The sequence below is a fragment of the Bidens hawaiensis genome, unplaced genomic scaffold, assembly GCF_021521415.1.
Source record: "Bidens hawaiensis isolate Kalapana, Puna unplaced genomic scaffold, B.hawaiensis_p1.1 tig00000458_1, whole genome shotgun sequence".
In the NCBI taxonomy this organism is placed as follows: Eukaryota; Viridiplantae; Streptophyta; class Magnoliopsida; order Asterales; family Asteraceae; genus Bidens; species Bidens hawaiensis.
In genome coordinates, this window is record NW_027491030.1 from 2,089,140 (window position 1) to 2,109,574 (window position 20,435).

At 35.8% G+C, this 20,435-nt stretch overlaps 3 protein-coding genes and 1 pseudogene across 4 annotated transcripts; 1 reads left to right on the forward strand and 3 right to left on the reverse strand.

The window, feature by feature from the left end:
- Nucleotides 1–1,419: 1,419 nt before the first annotated feature.
- LOC143628005 (uncharacterized) lies at nt 1,420–7,616 on the forward strand. Its single transcript, XM_077097702.1, has 10 exons — nt 1,420–1,796; nt 2,782–2,865; nt 2,964–3,784; nt 4,305–4,393; nt 4,469–4,572; nt 4,641–4,737; nt 4,835–4,910; nt 4,995–5,109; nt 5,752–6,283; nt 6,916–7,616. The coding sequence occupies exons 1-10, from the start codon at nt 1,517–1,519 to the stop codon at nt 7,406–7,408; spliced, it is 2,691 nt and encodes an 896-aa protein (XP_076953817.1). The 5' UTR covers nt 1,420–1,516; the 3' UTR covers nt 7,409–7,616.
- Nucleotides 7,617–8,611: 995 nt separating this feature from the next.
- LOC143626516 (large ribosomal subunit protein eL36y-like) lies at nt 8,612–10,561 on the reverse strand. Its single transcript, XM_077096589.1, has 4 exons — nt 10,464–10,561; nt 9,128–9,232; nt 8,851–9,050; nt 8,612–8,739 (listed from the first exon to the last, which is right to left on the reverse strand). The coding sequence occupies exons 2-4, from the start codon at nt 9,227–9,229 to the stop codon at nt 8,709–8,711; spliced, it is 333 nt and encodes a 110-aa protein (XP_076952704.1). The 5' UTR covers nt 9,230–9,232; nt 10,464–10,561; the 3' UTR covers nt 8,612–8,708.
- Nucleotides 10,562–12,076: 1,515 nt separating this feature from the next.
- LOC143626525 (large ribosomal subunit protein eL36y-like) lies at nt 12,077–13,140 on the reverse strand. Its single transcript, XM_077096594.1, has 4 exons — nt 13,094–13,140; nt 12,530–12,634; nt 12,253–12,452; nt 12,077–12,165 (listed from the first exon to the last, which is right to left on the reverse strand). Exons 2-4 carry the CDS (start codon nt 12,629–12,631, stop codon nt 12,135–12,137), a joined length of 333 nt encoding a protein of 110 aa, XP_076952709.1. The 5' UTR covers nt 12,632–12,634; nt 13,094–13,140; the 3' UTR covers nt 12,077–12,134.
- Nucleotides 13,141–14,487: 1,347 nt separating this feature from the next.
- Nucleotides 14,488–15,836, reverse strand: LOC143625161 (gibberellin 20-oxidase-like protein pseudogene; annotated as a pseudogene). The gene is made up of 2 exons (XR_013152230.1): nt 15,360–15,836; nt 14,488–15,094 (listed from the first exon to the last, which is right to left on the reverse strand). The product of XR_013152230.1 is annotated as a gibberellin 20-oxidase-like protein pseudogene (transcript).
- Between the last annotated feature and the right edge of the window lie 4,599 nt (nt 15,837–20,435).

The following is a 20,435-nucleotide window of genomic DNA, read 5'->3' on the forward strand; positions in this document are numbered from 1 at the left end:
AGATATAAATTATATGCTATTCAGACAATATTAATTAATTTGTAAAGAACATTGCATTTTAAGGGTGACACAAAAATTAAGCTGAATGTTTAAAAGACTACTTGTGAAAATTATTGTTTGTAAATGTTATAGTTTTATAAATGGCAGTTTTGTGTTAGAATTATATTCTTTTCCTAGTAAAGATCCCTTAAGATAAACGAATGCCTTCCTATTACCACATATATTGTTCTATTATTATTCTTATAGGTACCACCTTTGATATTTTTCAAGTGTCATATGGATGAAAGGAAAGATCCAATTCAATTGCATTAAATCCTTCAAGGTTTAAGTAAGCAAAAAGATTGTTATGACAAAACAATCAAATTACATATGATCCAATATGGCTTGTAGTAGTATAATAGAGCAATTGCCTTCAAAAACAAGAAGATAGTATAAAATTTTAAGCACTTGTATGAGATGGATTGTAGAAACAGTTTGTGACACGTGATAGTTTAGTTGATATGTAAATTACGTAGATTTGTTATGTAAGCTTAGATAGGCATATTACATGTTTCATTTTGATGATTCGACTTTTGAGGATTGTCACTAGCCTACTAATAGCCCCGGTGATTGTAGACTTGATGATCAATGACAATGTTTCTTTCAATAAAGACACATGAAAAATCAAGAATAGAATCATATACTTGATGTATGTGTTTTATCACAAAATAACGTTAACCTAATTACGAAAGTCACCTTCATGTATGTGTAACTATACCCCCCCCCCACCCCCCACCCCGGTTGTGATCCATGTTCAAGTTGTCGAGTCAAGATTGCTTAGAGTTGGCAATTTTTTACACAAACCTATTAACACGACACGACACATATATTAACATGTTTTGGTTTGAGTTTAACAATTTCGTGTATTAAATAGGTCATCTTATCTGGTTAAAACATGTTAGTAACTTGTTTGTATTATTAACCTATTTTTTTATATTTTATTTGAAGTATGTTATATATTAATGATGAATTTTATAGGTTTTTGTTTCAAATATGTTAAGCACTATGATACTACGGTTAATCAGTTATATATTCCTTAAGATTTTTATTAACCTTTATAAATTTTTGTTTCAATATATATACACGTATTATTTATCTAAATAGATTATTAAGCAAGTCATTGCGTATTAACCTTTCTCTAAACAGGTTCGTGTTTATATTTGAAACAAAATGACACGATTAGTTACCCTATCGTGTACGTGTCTAAAATGTCCATATAATCGAGTCAAATCGTCATCACTATTTTAGGTAATCGGGATTTACTTATACACGAGTAGTAGGTGGGATATAATAATAATAATAATAATAATAATAATAAATGCTTTTCCGATAAGTAAATAGACAGCAACAAGTAGTGACCTTGTGGGTCTATCTTCTTCTTCTTCTCCGTGACTGTAACTAACACACACACACACACACACACACAAAACCCTAAATCCCCAATTCCAATTCCAATTAAATTAAACACACACACACCATGAGTGCTTTGATTACTACCAGGTCTCCAACCTCATACCAGCTCCGATTATCCGCCTTCAATTGCCGGAAATACCCTTCGCCTTCGGTCTATTTACGGATGCATGTGCACAAGCTTGAGTATCAAATTCACTGTTTTTCAGGCTCTGTTGATAATTTGAGTGTGAGTAGACGAGTGAGGAGTTTTGATTGTTCGGTTAAGGCGTTTTCGGGATGGTCCGGTGAAGGTGATGATGCCGAGGGTTCGAATGAGTCGCCGCAGAAGAAAGGATGGTCTGGAGGTTAGAGATAATGTTATTATTCACTTATTATTATTGTTGTTGTTGTAATTAAGTGTTTGATGATAAGCATAATATTTCAATTTTGTTGAATTTGCACTTTAATTTCCATAGATGCAGTCTTCGAAACTAACTGTTCATGAACTGTTCGCAAACACCTACTGAACGAGATTTCTTGTTCGTGTTCGTTCGTTAAGGAAATGAACACAAATGAATACAAACGATCATATAATAATGTTATGACCAAAATCTACATTTGTTATCACAAAACATTACACGGAATCCACCAAAAATAGGTAAGGACTTAACTTAATTATCCCAACATTCTTGATATACTTATTATAACTAGTTTTTTTATAGTTTTTTAAATTAAAACGGATAAAATAAAAATATATTATATAAAATACCTTTAGATGAACCAACACAAACGAAAATAAAAAACATAAACGAAGTAACGAATGAACGTAAATGAACACATTACCGGACGTTCAAGAACATAAATGAACGAGCACGGCCTCTTTTCGTGTTCGTTCATATATTAAACGAGCGAACGTAAATGAACTTTCCGCCAACGTTGACACAGATTACCGTTTAATTCAAAGTGTATCACTCGAATTAAATTTGCAACAGCATCTTGAATTTCGTGATTAAATGTAACCTTTTATTATGATCTTTTGCTGCTGGAGATACATAATTGATCTTTTGCTGCTGGAGATACATAATTGACTTTGTTGTTTGCATCTTATGTTTTAGTGCTGTCAGCTGTGTCTATGAGGAGTAATAAGTGCTCAAAGCTTGACATTCTATCTTATTTTGTGATGCACTTTACATTTTAATTTAAACACTCGGATTAAAGTATGCAACGGCATCCACTAGGAAAAGTACTAAAATTTGAACTTAGTGATCAGATGCAACCTTTTTCTATGATCATTTGCTGCTGCATATGGTATTCTTGTTCATTAATAATGCTTTTGTAGCTAATTTACAGGCATAGTGGGAGGTGCAGTAGCAGGAGTTGTGCTTGTTGGTGGACTCACATTTGCAACTATATCTATAAATAGACGTGCATCTGGTAAAAGCATGTGAACACTGTTCCTGTAAATTAAAAATTTAAGCTTTTTTATATTAACAACTCAAGTTTTATAACAGTCTAAATTAAAACGATTTTAGGGCCGAAAAAGAACATGGAAACTTTGACAGCACAACAAGAAGAGTCATTGACGTCTGTTGACCAGACCGATAGTGTTGAAGACAAAGGAGCCGAGACAAAAACTGATAACTATATTTCTAATGAAAAAGAAAATGAAATCAGAACTGATAATGATAATAATGTTGAAGACCAAGACCAAGACCATAGTACCAACATAGATGGCGGGGACGTGATTAACAATGTTTCCGTCCAAGAAGAGTTACAGGAAGAGTTACCTGAATTACACAAACCCAATGCTGATGATGAATTGGTTGAGAATGTAGATAACAATCTTGTTGCTGAGAGTATTGATCAAAGCGATAATAATCTAGAAGATGAGCCGACAGATGTCAATGTTACAGATTCCTCAGTCACAGAGGAAAACTTGATAAAACCTGATACTGGTTCTGACGAGGCAGGTAATGTGATAAACGAGTTAGATCAGTTCAGCTCAGAAACACCCGTGATTTCCGTTCTTGATACACCGAGTGAGCAGGTGGCTGTGATCTTGGAGCCAGTTAGCTCAAAAGTTGAAGACTTTGACAATAAAGAGTCACAAGTGTTTACAGGGGAGTCGATACCTTATACATTTGAAAGTGAAAAAAATGATATTAGTTTTGATAATAGTATTAAAGGAACAATTTTTGAGTCGGTGGATCTTGGAAAGATATCTTCTTCTGCAAGCATTCCAGCTCCGTCTGTACTTTCGCCAGCTCTGCAAGTGGGCCCCGGGAAAGTGTTGGTTCCTGCAGTTGTTGATCAAGTTCAGGGGCAGGCATTGGCAGCTTTGCAAGTATTAAAGGTTCGTTTGGCATATTATATTTTGGTGAAAGTCACACATTTTGGTGCTAAGCTCTAAAAGTTGCAAAATTGAGTTTTGTGGTTCTGATTTCGTAACAAACTTGGGGTTTAAGATTAACTTCTGTTAGTTAATCTGTTAAATTTGGGTAAATTGACCAAAAGATCCCTTGGCTTAAATAACCCAAAAAAAAAACAAAAATAAATAAATAAATAACAAAAGGGACTGATTATGTAAAATCCGTAAAAGAATAATATACGAAAAGGGTATTTTTTGTTCTTTAATGTTCAAGGGTATCTTGGTCATCTTATGTAGAATTAACATAAAAGGTGTTAATACCCAAACTTGTTACAGAATTAAAACCACGAATCCCAAACATGTAACTTTTCAATGTTAGTGCCCAAACTTGTTACTTTGCTCAAACCACCACATGGACCATCTGTGTAATTAACTCTTATTTTAATTAAAATTTTAAAGTATGGAAGTATTTAATAATAATGTAATCAAGTATGGTTGATGTTAGGTTATTGAAGGTGATGTTCAACCCGGTGATTTATGTACTCGCCGTGAATATGCTCGATGGTTGGTTTCTGCCAGCAGTGCTCTTTCTAGGTAAATACTGTTTCATTATTTGATTGCATAAATATGCATTAAAGATTTAAAGCTAATATTTATTAATATGTATAGAAATACTCTGTCTAAAGTGTACCCTGCAATGTATATTGAGAATGTTACTGAACTTGCATTTGATGATATTACACCTGAAGATCCTGATTTCTCTTCCATTCAAGGTAAATACAATACATTTAGAGTTGTATCATTTTATGATAATAAATTAATGAAATATTTGGATATTTAGGCTTGGCGGAAGCGGGACTTATTGCCAGTAAGCTCTCTCAACGTGACATGGATATTTCAAATCAAGATGATAGCTCTCTGCATTTTTGTCCCGAAAGGTACGTACTTTCATAATTTCACAATTATATTACCGTGTTCCGTTTCTCGGACCTTTTTTGTAAACTTAAATGTTTATTTTTTAACAAATTTATGCAGCCCTTTGTCTCGTCAGGATCTTGTGAGCTGGAAAATGTCCTTGGAAAAAAGACTGCTTCCTGTAGCTGACAGAACGGTGATATGACTTTGAAAATGAAATAAGTTTTCCTTTCCTTTATATTATAAACTTTTTATGCTAAAAATATATAGCAACATGCAGATTCTTCAGCAACTTTCTGGTTTCATAGACATTGACAAGATCCATCCAGATGCTTGGCCCGCACTCATTGCAGATTTATCAGCAGGAGAAAATGGAATAGTAAGCCTTGCTTTTGGTGAGTTTTTGTTTCAGCCTCTTTACCTATAAGTTACCTGACCAGGTCCATCTGGTTGTGTTTTATCTCAACTACATTTGTGTGCATACTACTTCCAATTATCTACATTTAAAGATTTGGATTACTATTGTAGTAAACTAGTAGTATTGTTTTCTAATCATGTCATTATTTATAAAAGAAAGTAAATGATGGTTTTAGTTACTGTGGTTTGGCCAAAATAACCTTTTTAGTCCATTAGTAACAATTTGGCATTTTCAGTTGCTGTGGTTTTATTTTCTTCTCAACTCTATTTGTCTAGCTCTGTTAAATGGAAGGACACTTTAGCCGTTTTACACATAGGGACTAATAATATAATAGTCAGAGGACTATTTGTGTAATTTACTCAAAATAAAAAAAATTAACACATACCCTTAATTGAGAAGAAAATGTAACCAAGTCAAATTGAAACTAATAGAGTAAATGGTTTATTATGGCCAAATCACAGTGACTAAAATCATAATATACTCTTATGAAAGTTAGAAATGGACAAAAAATTCTTTGTGGGTCAATCCAACTTTGCTGGTTTTGGATTTACTGAAATTACCATGATCAACCGTACCTGTAACCCAACCCGTCTGACTCACACATCTTGTAATTCCACAGGTTACACTAGGCTATTCCAGCCCGATAAGCCTGTGACAAAGGCCCAAGCTGCAATTGCTCTTGCAACAGGCGAATCTTCTGATATAGTCAGTGAAGAACTTGCACGCATTGAAGCCGAATCAATGGCTGAAAAGGCTGTTGCTGCACATACTGCTCTTGTTGACCAAGTCCAAAAGGATATCAACAAATATTACGAAAACGACCTTTTACTAGAACGCGAAAAAATAACCGCTTTAGAAAAGTTAGCGGAAGAAACAAGACAAGAGTTGGAGCGGTTAAAAGCCGAACAAGAGGAACAAAATGTTAAAATAATGAAAGAACGAGCGGCGGTTGATTCACAAATGGAAATGCTTTCAAAGTTGAGGCGTGAAACCGAAGAAGAATTGCAGGGAATTTTGAGTAATAAAGTTGAAATACAATATGAAAAAGAAAGAATAAATAAACTGAGGGCAGATGCAGAATTTGAAAATCAGGAGATTGTTCGGTTACAATATGAGTTAGAAGTTGAGAGGAAAGCTCTAGCAATGGCCAGGTATGCTCTATTCGATTATCCACATAAATAAAATTTTTCAATCATATTTGTCACACTAGTTACATAAAAATACAGAAATTTTAGGCAAAAGTGTACATGGTGTCACCTGCAAAACAAAAAATAAATAATGACTTGTTACCCAATACCCATAGATTGTATGAGCGTATAATTTTTTTTTTCTATTTGTGAACAAAATTTTACAACAGTTAACAATTCATTATTTTTTAAAAAAAATATTCGAATGCAATGTGGACAAGAGGAACTTTAATGTGCCAAAATTAATTTGGGACTTTTTGTGAAAGTACAAAAGTATACTGGTATTTATGCTATTAAACGTAAATTAATGTGCTTTAATTGCATATATGTAATAGAGAAATAGGTTAAAAGGAAACAGGTTGAAAGTCATTCAAAGTGTATTTTTTTATGCATAAAACCTCTTGAATCATTTTTAATAAAAAAGATTATTTGTAGGAATAAAATGGTTTTTTTTCACACTATTTAAAAAAATCAGTATTTTTCGACAAAAAATGCAGTCTCCCTAACAAATTTACACATTTTGACCCAAAATTCGATTGACCCTGATTGATCTCTTATTGATAAATGACATAATGTTTCTTGACATTTTTATAAAGATCATGGGCCGAAGATGAGGCGAAAAGAGCAAGAGAACAAGCAAAAGTTCTAGAAGATGCTAGAAGCCAATGGGAGAGTAAGGGCATAAAGGTAATAGTCGACAAAGATCTTCAAGATGAGTCAATGACACAATCTACATGGGTCAATGCTCAGAAGAACTTTTCAATCGAAGAAACCGAGACCCGAGCTGAAACCCTTGTTGACCAACTAAAGTCAATGGCAGCCAATGTCACCGGAAAATCCAAAGAGATTATAGATATGGTGATAGAAAAGGTATTATATTTTATATCTCAATTGAAACAACTAGTTTCAAAGACTGTGAACCAAGCGGGTTCAGTCAAAGATGGGGTTGTGGTGAAAGTCAACGGGTCAATGGAAGATTTGCAGCAAAGTACGGGCAGCTTGAGTTTGGCAGTTAAAGATGGTGTGAAGCGAGTTGTCGGTGATTGTAGGGAAGGTGTTGAGAAACTGTCTCAGAAGTTTAAGACATGAGTGGGGTTGTTTTTGTTTTTTCTTTTGTAATTTTGTATACTCTGCTTTAGACTCGCCCGTTTTTGAGTTTGAATAATACTAATAATGGGTTTGGAGATGGTTGGAAATTGTATTATTGAGTACCTGCTGTTGGTACAAAATTGATGAAATAAATTATACCATTAAGAGTTGAAGCTAAGTGCTAACTCTTCATTTATAGTGAAGAATCTTGTTCATGTGTCATGTTGAGAAATATGTTTTATTTGAAACTTTGAATAGATGAATTTATATTCTTAGTATCAGGAAATGACTGTCATATGTTTTCATGACAGACTCCAAACATGAGATGAAAGTACTCAGTTTTGGATGCTAACATCACCCGTCTAGTAAACAGGTCATGTTCGAGTTGATCTATTTAACGTGAGTCTTCATATCCCTCTTTTACATTCTAAAATTTGCAATTCATCACAAACAACAAACTATGTCTAGTATCATGCACTTCAAATTATCAAATAACACGACTTTTATCGTAATTTACGTCGATTTTGAACCATGAGACTCAAACTGTCAACCTTATAAGAAAATAATATGAACATTTTGGCAATAAAAATCTATGCATAGAATGCTATGTTTTACCAAGTTAAGAGAGTTTTTATTGTATGAATTCGTGTGTTTCTGATATGAAGTGGTTATCACTTATAACCAGAGGTGCAAAAACCGGGCATTCTCAGGAACCAGAACCGGGTATAATCAGGTATTTGACTGGTTCCATCGGGTTTTTTTCAGGTTTTGGGTAGGGTAGGGTTGGGTTTTGACCGGGTATTGGCAGAACCAGTTCCACCAGGTCCGGGTCGGTTCCGGGTACAGTTCTCGTTGAAAAAACAAAGCCCGGTCCGTACCCGCGGGTTGGGTAAGGTCGGGTCTGGAACCGGCTTTTGTGCACCTCTAGTTATAACGTTCTGGTTATTGTTTGTCACCCATTAACACATTTACAGACAGCTTACACTACACACTGCATTCGTTACACTTATTTTGTAAACATTTGGCTTCTTTAATCAAAATTAGCAAGCAATTACCTGACATCGACAAGCCATATCATTTTAAATTTGCAGATACATATAAAGCATAAACAACGCAAAATAGATGGAACCCAAGTCACAGAAACTATAAATCAACAACACAAAATTCATATAGAAAAGATAACTTGTTTCAAAAGAGATACATGGTCACAAAATACATGAAGCCAAAATAAACTATAATTTGCTTAATCCATGATAATAAGAGTTCTACAAATGTTGCCAAAATTTAGAAAACACAGACCTCACTTCTTCTTTTCTGCACCTCCGCCAGACCTATAAATCATTTCACAAGTTAAAACAAAATTAAATTATAGTTAAACAGATATCCGACTAAAGTAAAAATATGTTCAAAACAATGTAAATAACAATATAAAGAAAACACACCTCATCTTGCGAAGAACACTGGACATCTCCTCTCTCTTCTTCTTTGCTCTCTTGTGGGTACCCAACTTTCGCTTAGCCACCTTCAACGCGCGTTTGTCCTTTCCAACTTTCAACAACTCGGTAATCCTCTTCTCGTATGGTGCGAATCCAGCTACTTCTCGGATCAAATTTCTCACAAAATGAACCCTTTTGCTTGTATTCTATCATAAGTTGTTTTTATTCTTAGTCTTTTAAATCATTAAATTAATAGAAAGAACAATTATATTATAGAACTTACGCCTTTTCTGTCTGATGGGCGAGGTGCCAACTCCTTCTTGGTCACGATATGACCCTTGTTTAATCCAACAAAAAGGCCTGTGTTAGGCTGCTTGGGTGCCATCACCTGTGACATATACAGCATTATCATTATGTTTAAGAGTTTCTAAACCATAAATTAATTATACGTAAATACAAATTTTAAGTAATTTCATTTATCCACTTGGTATAGAACTGACCCAAAAGAAAGAATTCACCAACTTGCTTTGTACATAAACCACGTTAAGAAACCAGATTATTATTCATAAGCTATTTGCAACAAAAATACATCCTGAACTGTCAATTAAAAAGTTTACTCACATACTACACGTCTGAGATACACAAATGCTTTCGGTAAAAAAAGGATCAATTAACAAACTCAAACCATCACATGTACAAACATGTGTGATGGTCTAAATAACTTTCTATAAAAAGGCGAAAACTTTAAAACTCCATACCATAAGTTGATTAACAAACTCAAACCATCACATGTACAACCGCATCAGAAATGAAAGTATTACTGCCAGCTTTGAACGAGAGCCGGGTGGTCAACGACTCAACGGCCACCGCCGATCACTGACAGGCTCGATTTTTTTTAAAAAAATTATAAACATTTTTATACAAAAAAAAAAGTATTTTTAATGTTTAAACTTTTATCCCAATTACTGAACTCATTTAAACCTATTTTCATAAAAAAAAACAGCACAACCGAAATCACAACCAAGTAAGCTCATTTAAAAAATTAATTGTTTAAATTAAACCCAACAAAAAAACCCTTTTACCTAAAGCCCAACATTTTTGCAAAAATACATTAACAGTTTTCGAAGACGGCCGTGTAAAAGTATACAACTATACAAGCTCCAACTCTAGACCCTTAGCAAATTCATATCATAAGCTTATTATTATTATTATTAAACACAATTCATCACATGTGCAAAAGCATCTCAACTTAAAACACACAAGCTCCAACTAAAGGCGTAAACAAACCGAGACAAGCCCGAGCTAAGTTAAGCTCAAAATCAGCTCCTTTTATATTTAAACTATTAAAAGCTCAAGCTCAGCTTGTTTGGAGCTCCAAGTTTATATTTTATATATTATATGCTGATTATCAAACGAAAATCAAAATACACAATCTCCTAGTCCAGATTTTAGCAAACATAATATAATAAGCTGATTATGCAAAATACACAGGCTCCAACTCTAGATTATAACAATTCAAATCACAAGCTAATTATCAATTGAACAAAAACGTATATAATAATATCAAAAGACACTAAATTATGCGAATTATAATAATAATCATTCAAAATGAAGCATACCTTAGTGCAAATCTGGATCGGCAGACGTGAATAATAAAGACGATTAGATAAAATTGAAATTAGGGTTTATGTTTAGGTTTGGGCTCTCTTTTATACCAAGGTGGATTGATTGCATCTCACATTATTATGGGCTACCCACCTTGGCCCATTTACTTAAATAAATATAAAACCCGCTTAAACCCGAACTCAACCGGTTAAAACCTATGATTAAACCCGATCTCGGTATCAACCCGAACAGATTTTAAGCCAAAATTCCGATTTGAGCACGGTAAAACTTAAACTTTTTCTTTGAACAGCCAACGAATTCTCCATATGAATTTGTGTTTCTTATATGAAGTGGTTGTAATGTTGTAATAATTGTTTGTTATCCATTAACCCATTTACGGCCTGTTTACACCACACGCTTACTTGATTCGTTTTGTTAATTTCAAATAAATAGTCTAAACGTGTCAAGTAGATGTTACACATGTTTGGATCAAATGCAAATTAAATTAGCATGCTAATTAGAGGTGGTAAATGTGTTGTGTCGAAACAGGTTTGGGTTAAAATGAGTTAGGGTCGAAACAAGTTTCGGGTTTTTTTTTTTTTTTTTTTTTTTTTTTTTAGGGGTGATAACGGCGAAAACGTTTTAGATTTTTTGTTTTTAATTTTTTTTTCTTGAATTTTTTTAGTGTTTTTTGTTAAGATAAAAAATCCTTCAAAAAAATTATTCAAAGTCATAATAAAAAAATCAAAACTTAAAATATAAATAAAAAACTGAAAAGGTAAAAACACGAAAATGTTTCTTTCGTTGTTCTCGATCCATAAAAAAACCCACTGAAAAATAGAACTGAAATCAACGAAAATGAAACAAAAAGCCAAAACCGAACCAAATCAATCAAAACGAAACTAAAAAAAATAAAACCGAACAAAAACGAAACAAAAAACCAAAAACGAATGCGGAATCGACCAAAAAGAAACCAAAACCCAACTTGTCCCGTGTGAAAACCCGTGTTAGCTTGAAACCTGAACCAAACTTGTTCCAATCTAAAACTTGTTTTGTGATGAAACTTGTCTCGTGTGAAAACTTGTTCTAATCTGAAACCTAACCCACATTGACCGATTTTTTGAATTTATTGACTCATTTTGACCCAAAAATGACATGATAGAATTTCAAATGACCCACTTAATAAAATTCATTACCCAAACCAACCCATTTAGATTTTAAAACAACATTGTTTGGGTCAAGATTGACAACCCTATGGTCAATTGTGTAAATCAAGTATTTTAATATTATAATACTTTCAACATATATTAATTACACTACAATATAATTACAAAATTACACTACTTGACTTGGACAGTTAGCACGTTTTTGTATGTTAACTTTCCCTAATGTTACACTAATTTGTTAACATTTAACTTCTTTTGAGAATCAAAATTAACAAGCAAATACCAGAATTCACAAGCCATATTGTCATTTGATTTGCAAACACGCATTAAGTACAAACAACGCAAAATAGATCGAACCCAAGTTGCAGGAACCAAAAATCAACAACACAAAATTCATATAAAAAAGATAATTTGTTTCAAAAGAAATACATGAATCCAAAATAAACTACAACTAGCTTAACTTCAATCCATGATAATAAGAGTTTTACAAATGCCACCAAAATTTAAAAAACATAGACCTCACTTCTTCTTTTCTGCACCTCCACCAGACCTATAAATCATTCAAAAAATCAAAAACAAATTATAGTTTAATAGATATGTTCAGAACAATGTAAACAACAATATAAAGAAAACGCACCTCATCTTGCGAAGAACACTGGACATCTCCTCTCTCTTCTTCTTTGCCCTCTTGTGTGTACCCAACTTTCGCTTAGCCACCTTCAACGCACGCTTGTCCTTGCCAACTTTCAATAACTCGGTAATCCTCTTCTCGTATGGTGCAAATCCAGCTACTTCCCGGATCAAGTTCCTCACAAAATGAACCCTTTTGCTAGTTTTCTATCAAAAGTAACAATCTTTATGTTTTACTCTTGTCATTGAATTAATAGAAAGAACAACAATAGGATAAAACTTACGCCTTTTCTGTCTGATGGGCGAGGTGCCAACTCCTTCTTGGTCACGACATGACCCTTGTTTAATCCAACAAAAAGGCCTGTGTTAGGCTGCTTGGGTGCCATCACCTGTGACATATACAGCATTATGTTTAAGAGTTTCTAAACCTTAACTAGTTAAAAGTGTTAAAACAAAAATACAAAGTTTAAGCAACTTGATTTTATTTTTATCTGCTTGGTATAGAACTCACACAAAGGAGAGAATTAATAAATTTGCTTTCTATAGAAATCACATTAAGAAAATAGATCATAAGCTAAAGTACACCCTCAAATGCCAATTAAAACGTGTACTCACATCTGAAATACACAAATGCTTTCGGTAAAAGGATACAACTATGAACTATGCAAGCTCCAAATCTAGGCCTTAGCAATTCATATCATAAGCTTATTATTATCAAACACAATTCTTCACATGTGCAAAAGCATCTGAACTAAAAATACACAATCTACAACTAGACTATGTACAAAGTACACAAGCTACAACTAGACTATGCAAATTATTATTATTATTATCAAAATGAAGCATACCTCGGCTCAAGTCTGGATCGGCGGACGTGAAGAAGACGATTGATTAGGATTAGGGTTTAGATTTAGGTTTGGGCTCTCTTTTATAGTGAGGATCAGTTAGTGATGATTGGGTTTTCATTGGGTTCACTAATGGGCTACACAGCTCGGCTCATTTACTTAAATATAAAGTCCAGTAAAGGACTAAAGGTGAGATGCACAAAAAAAACCCGAGCCCGGAACCGGACCCTATGAAAAAACCCGGAACTCGGGTTTTTAATACCCGAACACGTATCCGAACCTACCCGTAGGGTACGAATAAGGTATGCACTTCGATACCAAAACTCGTACCCGGAACCTGACCCGATTTGTAGCCGGTAATATCCGAAAAACGAAACCAATTCCATACCCGGAACTAGATGGAACTGGGTTTTTCCAATACCCGAAACCCGGTTTTTCAATACCCAATCTATACATGAAAAATAGTTGAAAATGACCCAAAAAAAAATACCCCTAAAAGTGCAACATCTTAAAAAGCGCAATTTGTACCCAAAAAATACCTGGAAAAAAACCCGAATAACCGGGTTTTTTCAATACCCGGAGATAGGGTATTCAAATACCCGGTTTTAAAATACTCGGTTCTATACACGATCTAACCCGATGCATATGGTATGGTTTTTAGAGACAATACCCGGACCCGAACCCGATCCGGGTATTGCCAATACCCGGCCATACCCGAACCCGATTCTATACCCGACTCGGACCCGATACATAGGGTATAGTTTTTAGAGACAATACCCAGACCCGAACCCAAGCCGGCTATTGCCAATAACCGATTTTCCAATACCTGGTCATACACAGAACCGGGTATTTGAAAAACTCGATTTGTGCACCTCTAGTAGAGATTATGCCATTAGGGGGTCCAAAACTCCAAACAAGTCTAACTACTCCAAATCAGCTCGTGAAAAAACTTATAGCTTGAAAAAACCTGAGCCTGAGCTTTGTGTAAGTTAAACGAGCATAGTTGAGCTTGGGCTCAACTCACTCATTTACTTAATTATTTACATGTTGTAATGGAATCCTTACTGGTTTGACCAAAACCGGGCTTGACATTCTTTGATGCAGCTTTGCCCGATATCAACCTGAACCGTTTTTGAGCCGAAAATCCGATTTGCGCATAGTAGAACTTACAAGAATACTTTAGTTAATGTGTACAATTTAATTCTTATAAAATTTAGTAATAATACCAACAAAATTCATTTGTTTCTCTCTTTTACAAACACCCATAGCAAGATACAAGAGATGAAAATACACACCACTTATCCCATGAAAAGTGTATCCATTTAGATCTATTTCGCACTCATAACTAGCTCAACGTCCTTATTTTACCAATCAAATTGCACAAATTTATCGGTTTGCTATTGAAGACCAACGTGTTTCTCAACTTTCTCAAACTTGCCTCTTTCACTATTCTCTCTTAACTTCAAATAATCACCACATTTAAAAGGCTTATAACATCTAAACTCATCACTCACAACTTCATCAGGTGCTGAAATTACCTTTTTGTCCTCAAAACACCAAAAGAATGCAAGTGACACTCGGCTTCGGTTTTGGTTTTGGTCTTGGTTTCTGCATTCTTTTAACACAACCCGATGCTCGGATGACTTTAACTTTCCATTACTCCACGCGTGCAACAAGTCACCGATATTAACAACTAATGACCCTTCAAACGGGTCGATATTTAACCATTTTCCATCTTTGGACCTTACTTGCAGCCCGCCAATATCGTCCTGGTAAACTATAGTTAAGCAGCTCATATCCGTGTGCATACCGAGCCCTTCAACGTCTTTTCCTGGGACCCGTTTTTCAGGTAACGAGTAGTTGTTTATCCTTAAATACCCTTCACATGTCGAAAATTCGGATTTGAATTTTGTATCGAAATCTTTACCCAAACACATTAATATAATTTGGGTGATTTTCTTGGATAATATCCTCATTTTATCTCCATATTCTCTTACTACCTCACTGCCAAAAATGTTAAAAAAAAAGTTATGATAAGTAACGGAAAAAGAGGTAGCAGTTTTGACCCGTTTACTTATCTAACTGGTCAAACCGTTAAAAATTCTCAAAAGGTGAAACGGGTAAGTTTTTGTAATCATATTCGACGTGTTAACTTTTTATAAAAAAAAGTACAGAATAGACAAGAAAATATTTTAAAAAAATGTCTATTTTGACCCGAACCCATTTTGACTAGTCAACCAAATAATCAAAAACTGTATCATCACTTTACCAGAATTCTGAATCCGGGTCGCTCAAAACAGCTTCAACAGAGCTCTGAGCCGAGGCACCGAAATCAGGTCCAGAAACACGAAGCGATTCGAAAAACGGGGAAGCGATGAAATGAGGCGTGTATTCGAGGTGGGACCCGCTTTGAGTTTAAGTTCACACGGGAGACTAAAAAGCCGACACGACAAAGACCGAAGCTTGCTGTAAAGATCTTTAGAGATTCCATGGTTAATAATATGGAAAAAGCCCCATTCTTTGCAGGCTAGAGAGAGCGTAGAGAGAGAAGACAGGCTTATCGGTTTTGATAAATCAAAAACCGGAAGTTGTGTTGAAATTTGGGATGCAGGCATGATGTAGGATGAATAATGATTAATGGAAGCTGCTTAAAAGGTGTTAACACTGCAGAAAGCTTATAAGCAGTTTGCAGAAGACTAAGTTAATATTATATTAATAAACGTATGCGAATTTAATATTGGAAAGTTGCTATATTTGTAAATGTAGGGGTATGGTACTAAACCCGGCTTACGCCCTTAATTTATTATGTTTGGCTTGTTTTATTATATGGGCTAATACAATATTATTGGGCTGAGGGGTTTTGTGGAGGTAACCCTAACTGGGCTAGGCCCATTAGGGTACCATGATGGTGGCCATGAGGCTCCCTATATAAGGAGGTCTCCACCTCCTTATTAAGGGTTGGTTGTTCTCAATAAGAGCCACCACCATAACCATTTTTGTGTCCGTAAACAAGAGATCCTTGAGATTTCTTAGCAGTCACCTCCACACCCCCAAAAACCATTGCAGATCTTAAGCTACCGGAGAAGAAGATCGAGTCATGGTTCATTCATCTCGAAGACCGAGGAACATCGTCATGGATCAGGTCAGATTCATTTCATGTTTCTACATTGGCGTCATCCGTGGGAGCGGCAACGAACCACGTCTTGTTTTTCGTCTCGGTCCTCCGATCTGTTCATCAAATACTCTAGGTTCTATGATTTCTTCTTTCAGATCTGTCCTATGGAAGTCCAAAAATCTGTAGATCTGAAAATATATCTAGATCCAGAAATATACAAGAAGAAATACCACCAAACTTTTGGGAAAACCCTTAGACATGTGTTTTTATAAGTGAAATATACCAGATCTAGTTATGATTTTTTCAGATCTGGGTTCGTTTGAGCAATAGTCACATTTCATATTCATAGATCTATAAATCCTTTCAGATCTGTTGGTTTTTACATAAAACCTACCTGATGTGGATATTCAGATCTGTTCCATGCGCGCTCAACGCTTCGCCATGCATGCGCGCTCAACTCCGCCATGCATGCGCGCTCAACTCCCGCCATGCATGCGCGCTCAACTCCCCGCCATGCATGCGCGCTCAACCCCTCCATGCATGCGCGCTCAACCCCCGCCATGCATGCGCGCTCAACCCCCCGCCATGCATGCGCGCTCAACCCCCGCCATGCATGCGCGCTCAACCCCCGCCATGCATGCGCGCTCCACCCCGCCATGCATGCGCGCTCAACCCCCGCCATGCATGCGCGCTCAACCCCCCGCCATGCATGCGCGCTCAACCCCGCCATGCATGCGCGCTCAACCCCGCGCCATGCATGCGCGCTCAACCCCCCGCCATGCATGCGCGCTCAACTCCCGCTATGCCACGCGCCAAACATAAAGGTCGGGAGCCTAATAATATCCCAAACGGCCACGCGCCGAACATAAAGGTCCGGAGCCTAATAATATCCCAAACGGCCACGCGCCGAACATAAAGGTCCTGAGCCTAATAATATCCCAAACGGCCACGCGCCGAACATAAATGTCGGGAGCCTAATAATATCCCAAATGGCCACGCGCCAAACATAAAGGTCGGGAGCCTAATAATATCCCAAAAGGCCACGCGCCAGCGTAGGTTGGGCACACCTCATAATTTGCCCGAGGATGGGAACCTTGTAATACATCCACTTTTAGTTGATATGTTTTTGCATGTTCGGCTACGAGTCGCACAAGCACCTATTACATTATTATTATTATCTGGCCGTTTGTGCCTCCATTATTATTTTGAAGACAAGCCGGGATAGTCATCCTGCGTAGAAGAGGCCCTTGTGGGCCAGTCATTATCATCATATTATAGCTTATAAGCCGCAACTCGCGCATGCTTCATTATTTTATAGCTCGTAAGTCGCCTCGCGCGCAAGCTTCATTATTTTTATAGCTCGTAAGCTGCCTCGCGCGCAAGTTGCGTTACATTATTATCGAGATGCGCACTCTATCTTTTATCAGGCCCCGCGCCACTATTGTTATGATGCGTGCTATATCTTATTCATGCCAGTGCACCATTATTATCATAAGGATCACAACATGTCACCATCATGGAGAAAACCTCTCAAAACTCAAAGACAATAAAGATAAGGCCGAAGAAAGGGGAAAAAACCGCCTCATATCCTAACACACATTATGAAGTCCAGAGCTCCACCTAAACGCTTGCACGCCTAGAAGCAACACTGGACTTGGGGGGCTTGTAGGGGTATGGTACTAAACCCGGCTTATGACCTTAATTTATTATGTTTGGCTTGTTTTATTATATGGGCTAATACAATATTATTGGGCTGAGGGGGTTTTGTGGAGGTAACCCTAACTGGGCTAGGCCCATTAGGGTACCATGATGGTGGCCATGAGGCTCCCTATATAAGGAGGTCTCCACCTCCTTATTAAGGGTTGGTTGTTCTCAATAAGAGCCACCACCATAACCATTTTTGTGTCTGTAAACAAGAGATCCTTGAGATTTCTTAGCAGTCACCTCCACACCCCCAAAAACCATTGCAGATCTTAAGCTACCGGAGAAGAAGATCGAGTCGTGGTTCGTTCATCTCGAAGACCGGGGAACATCGTCATGGATCAGGTCAGATTCATTTCATGTTTCTACAGTAGAGATAAGAGTCTAGTTGTAAGTGCAAACATTAGAAAGCCGCAATCAATGTTAAAGGGTTGACTCACAGGTTGAAAGTACTTGTGAAGATTCTTTTTCCATTGGATCTTATATGCAGACAATGAACAGGCCGGTTGGAACTAAGTGATGTTTTCATGTTTGTTCGGAAATGATTATATAAGTCTAAATAACTATAATCAGGTAACCGGATGTAAATATTTTTATCGTAAAAGACAGTGTCATTGCTTTACGAGCAAGAAACAAGATGAAACTTAATTATCAAGCATACCGCCTTTAACATGGCATAAGTTACTTAGAATAAGTGAAAAACTATCAACTTTGATTAAAAAAACAAGCATGTGAAACATGAACTCCCTTAATTATGGTCAATGCAGAGACTAAAGAACATAATATAGTTATTAATATGATGGTGCCTTCTAAACTAATGTACTATTAGTTGTCAATGTCAATGGCTTGTGATACAAGTTGTGAAGCTAGTCAAACAAAAACAATAATTCCCATGTGCAGTTTTGAGAACTAAAATAGCTGGAATGATCCATTAAAACATGGAAAGCTGACACATGAATGAATATTAAAGAAAGAAGACAGTAGTCGCATATATTTCAGTGAAATTGACCTGATATTATCATATTGTGACAGGTTAAAATACCTGAATTTGGACCCAACTATGACAGTTCACCAATCGTGAACTGAAACTGAAATGGGGAATCTAATAATAATGTTGGATCCAGTCATATTTGGTTTCAATCTTCATCTATGAGATTCAAAATGTTGGTTTGTAGGCCTTCAGACAGTCTAAAAGCCCAGCCCACTTAGTTGTTTATCCTAATTAGTGTCGTAGAATTCGCTAGGCGCTAGTCAAAACACACGCATACATAATAATTTAAAGTTCAAACTAATCAGTCGGATTGTATTAGTAAGTAAAAGTTTCAATACTCCAAAGATTTTGCCAATATTGACCGATTTCGACCAAATTTTGACCGATTTCCACCAATCCGATTACTGATTTTAAGGGTTGATTGGTTGAAATCGCATCGGAAGTCCACTGATTAGCGATTAATCGGTGCCTACTAGAACCGACAGGTTCACCGATTACCTAATTATTTGTCTATATAATGATCATATGCACTTGTAATGTTCTAACACTTCATAATAAAAATATCCTAGCTACCACCTGTGAGTCTGTGACCAGACCGAACCACAATTCTAGTGTTCATCTATTTGCTTTCGTGCGTAGGCCTGCAAACAAACCAAACGAATGCAAACAAGGGCATGTTCGTGTCCGTTCATTCAACTTTAAACAAACACAAACACATACAATTAATCAGACAAATATACGTGTTCATGTTCGCTCATTTAAAATCTAAGCGAACAGTTCACAAGCATTAATGAACATATTTGAACAAACATATATAAACAAACGTAAACAGACACAAACAAACTTAAATGAGCATGAAAAATCAAATAATATTCAATTAGATATTTAGGTACTAAAGTAATATAATTTGTAAAATACAAATAACATTTAATTATTGAACATAAATAAATGAACGAACATAAACGAACGAGCGAAACATATGTTCGTGTTCATTTAAATGTTCGTTTGTTTTATTAAATGAACACAAATTTTTATTTATGTTCGTTCGTTTATTAAATAAATGAGCATAAACGAATTTCCCGCCAAAGAATTCATGAACAATTCGTTCGATTCGGTTCATTTACAGGCTTCTTCGTGCGTGTTCGGTTTTTTGTGTGTGCAATCCCAAACACAAAACCCTAGAAATTTCAATTCTCATAAATAATTTGAATCCAAATTTAGGATCATGAAGCTATAACAAGCATAATAATACTAGATCAATATCATTAATCCAAATTAACCACTGTAATCACAATAATAATATCAAAATTCATAAAATTAGGGCAAAATTCAACCAAATTGAAATTAATAATACATAATCAAGTTCTGCAACATGTAAATCAATCAAACAAAGCAATTGATTACTGTGACGAATCAGAAGGCTTCTTAATAGAACACGAAGACTTAAAAGCTTCGATATGAGATTGACATTTGATGTAATCGCCTTTGTGTTCTTCTAAACACTTATTCAGAGCTTCAACATCGCACACTGAAGCTAT

Coding starts and splice junctions, on each gene's coding strand:
- LOC143628005 (XM_077097702.1), top strand. CDS start 1,517: ATGAGTGCTTTGATTACTACCAGGTCTCCAACCTCATACCAGCTCCGA. Junction 4,573..4,640: donor TGATTTCTCTTCCATTCAAG/GTAAATACAATA, acceptor TTGGATATTTAG/GCTTGGCGGAAGCGGGACTT. Junction 5,110..5,751: donor AATAGTAAGCCTTGCTTTTG/GTGAGTTTTTGT, acceptor GTAATTCCACAG/GTTACACTAGGCTATTCCAG.
- LOC143626516 (XM_077096589.1), bottom strand. CDS start 9,229: ATGGCACCCAAGCAGCCTAACACAGGCCTTTTTGTTGGATTAAACAAG. Junction 9,051..9,127: donor GCCCATCAGACAGAAAAGGC/GTAAGTTCTATA, acceptor AACTTATGATAG/AATACAAGCAAAAGGGTTCA. Junction 8,740..8,850: donor AGTGTTCTTCGCAAGATGAG/GTGTGTTTTCTT, acceptor AATGATTTATAG/GTCTGGCGGAGGTGCAGAAA.
- LOC143626525 (XM_077096594.1), bottom strand. CDS start 12,631: ATGGCACCCAAGCAGCCTAACACAGGCCTTTTTGTTGGATTAAACAAG. Junction 12,453..12,529: donor GCCCATCAGACAGAAAAGGC/GTAAGTTTTATC, acceptor TACTTTTGATAG/AAAACTAGCAAAAGGGTTCA. Junction 12,166..12,252: donor AGTGTTCTTCGCAAGATGAG/GTGCGTTTTCTT, acceptor AATGATTTATAG/GTCTGGTGGAGGTGCAGAAA.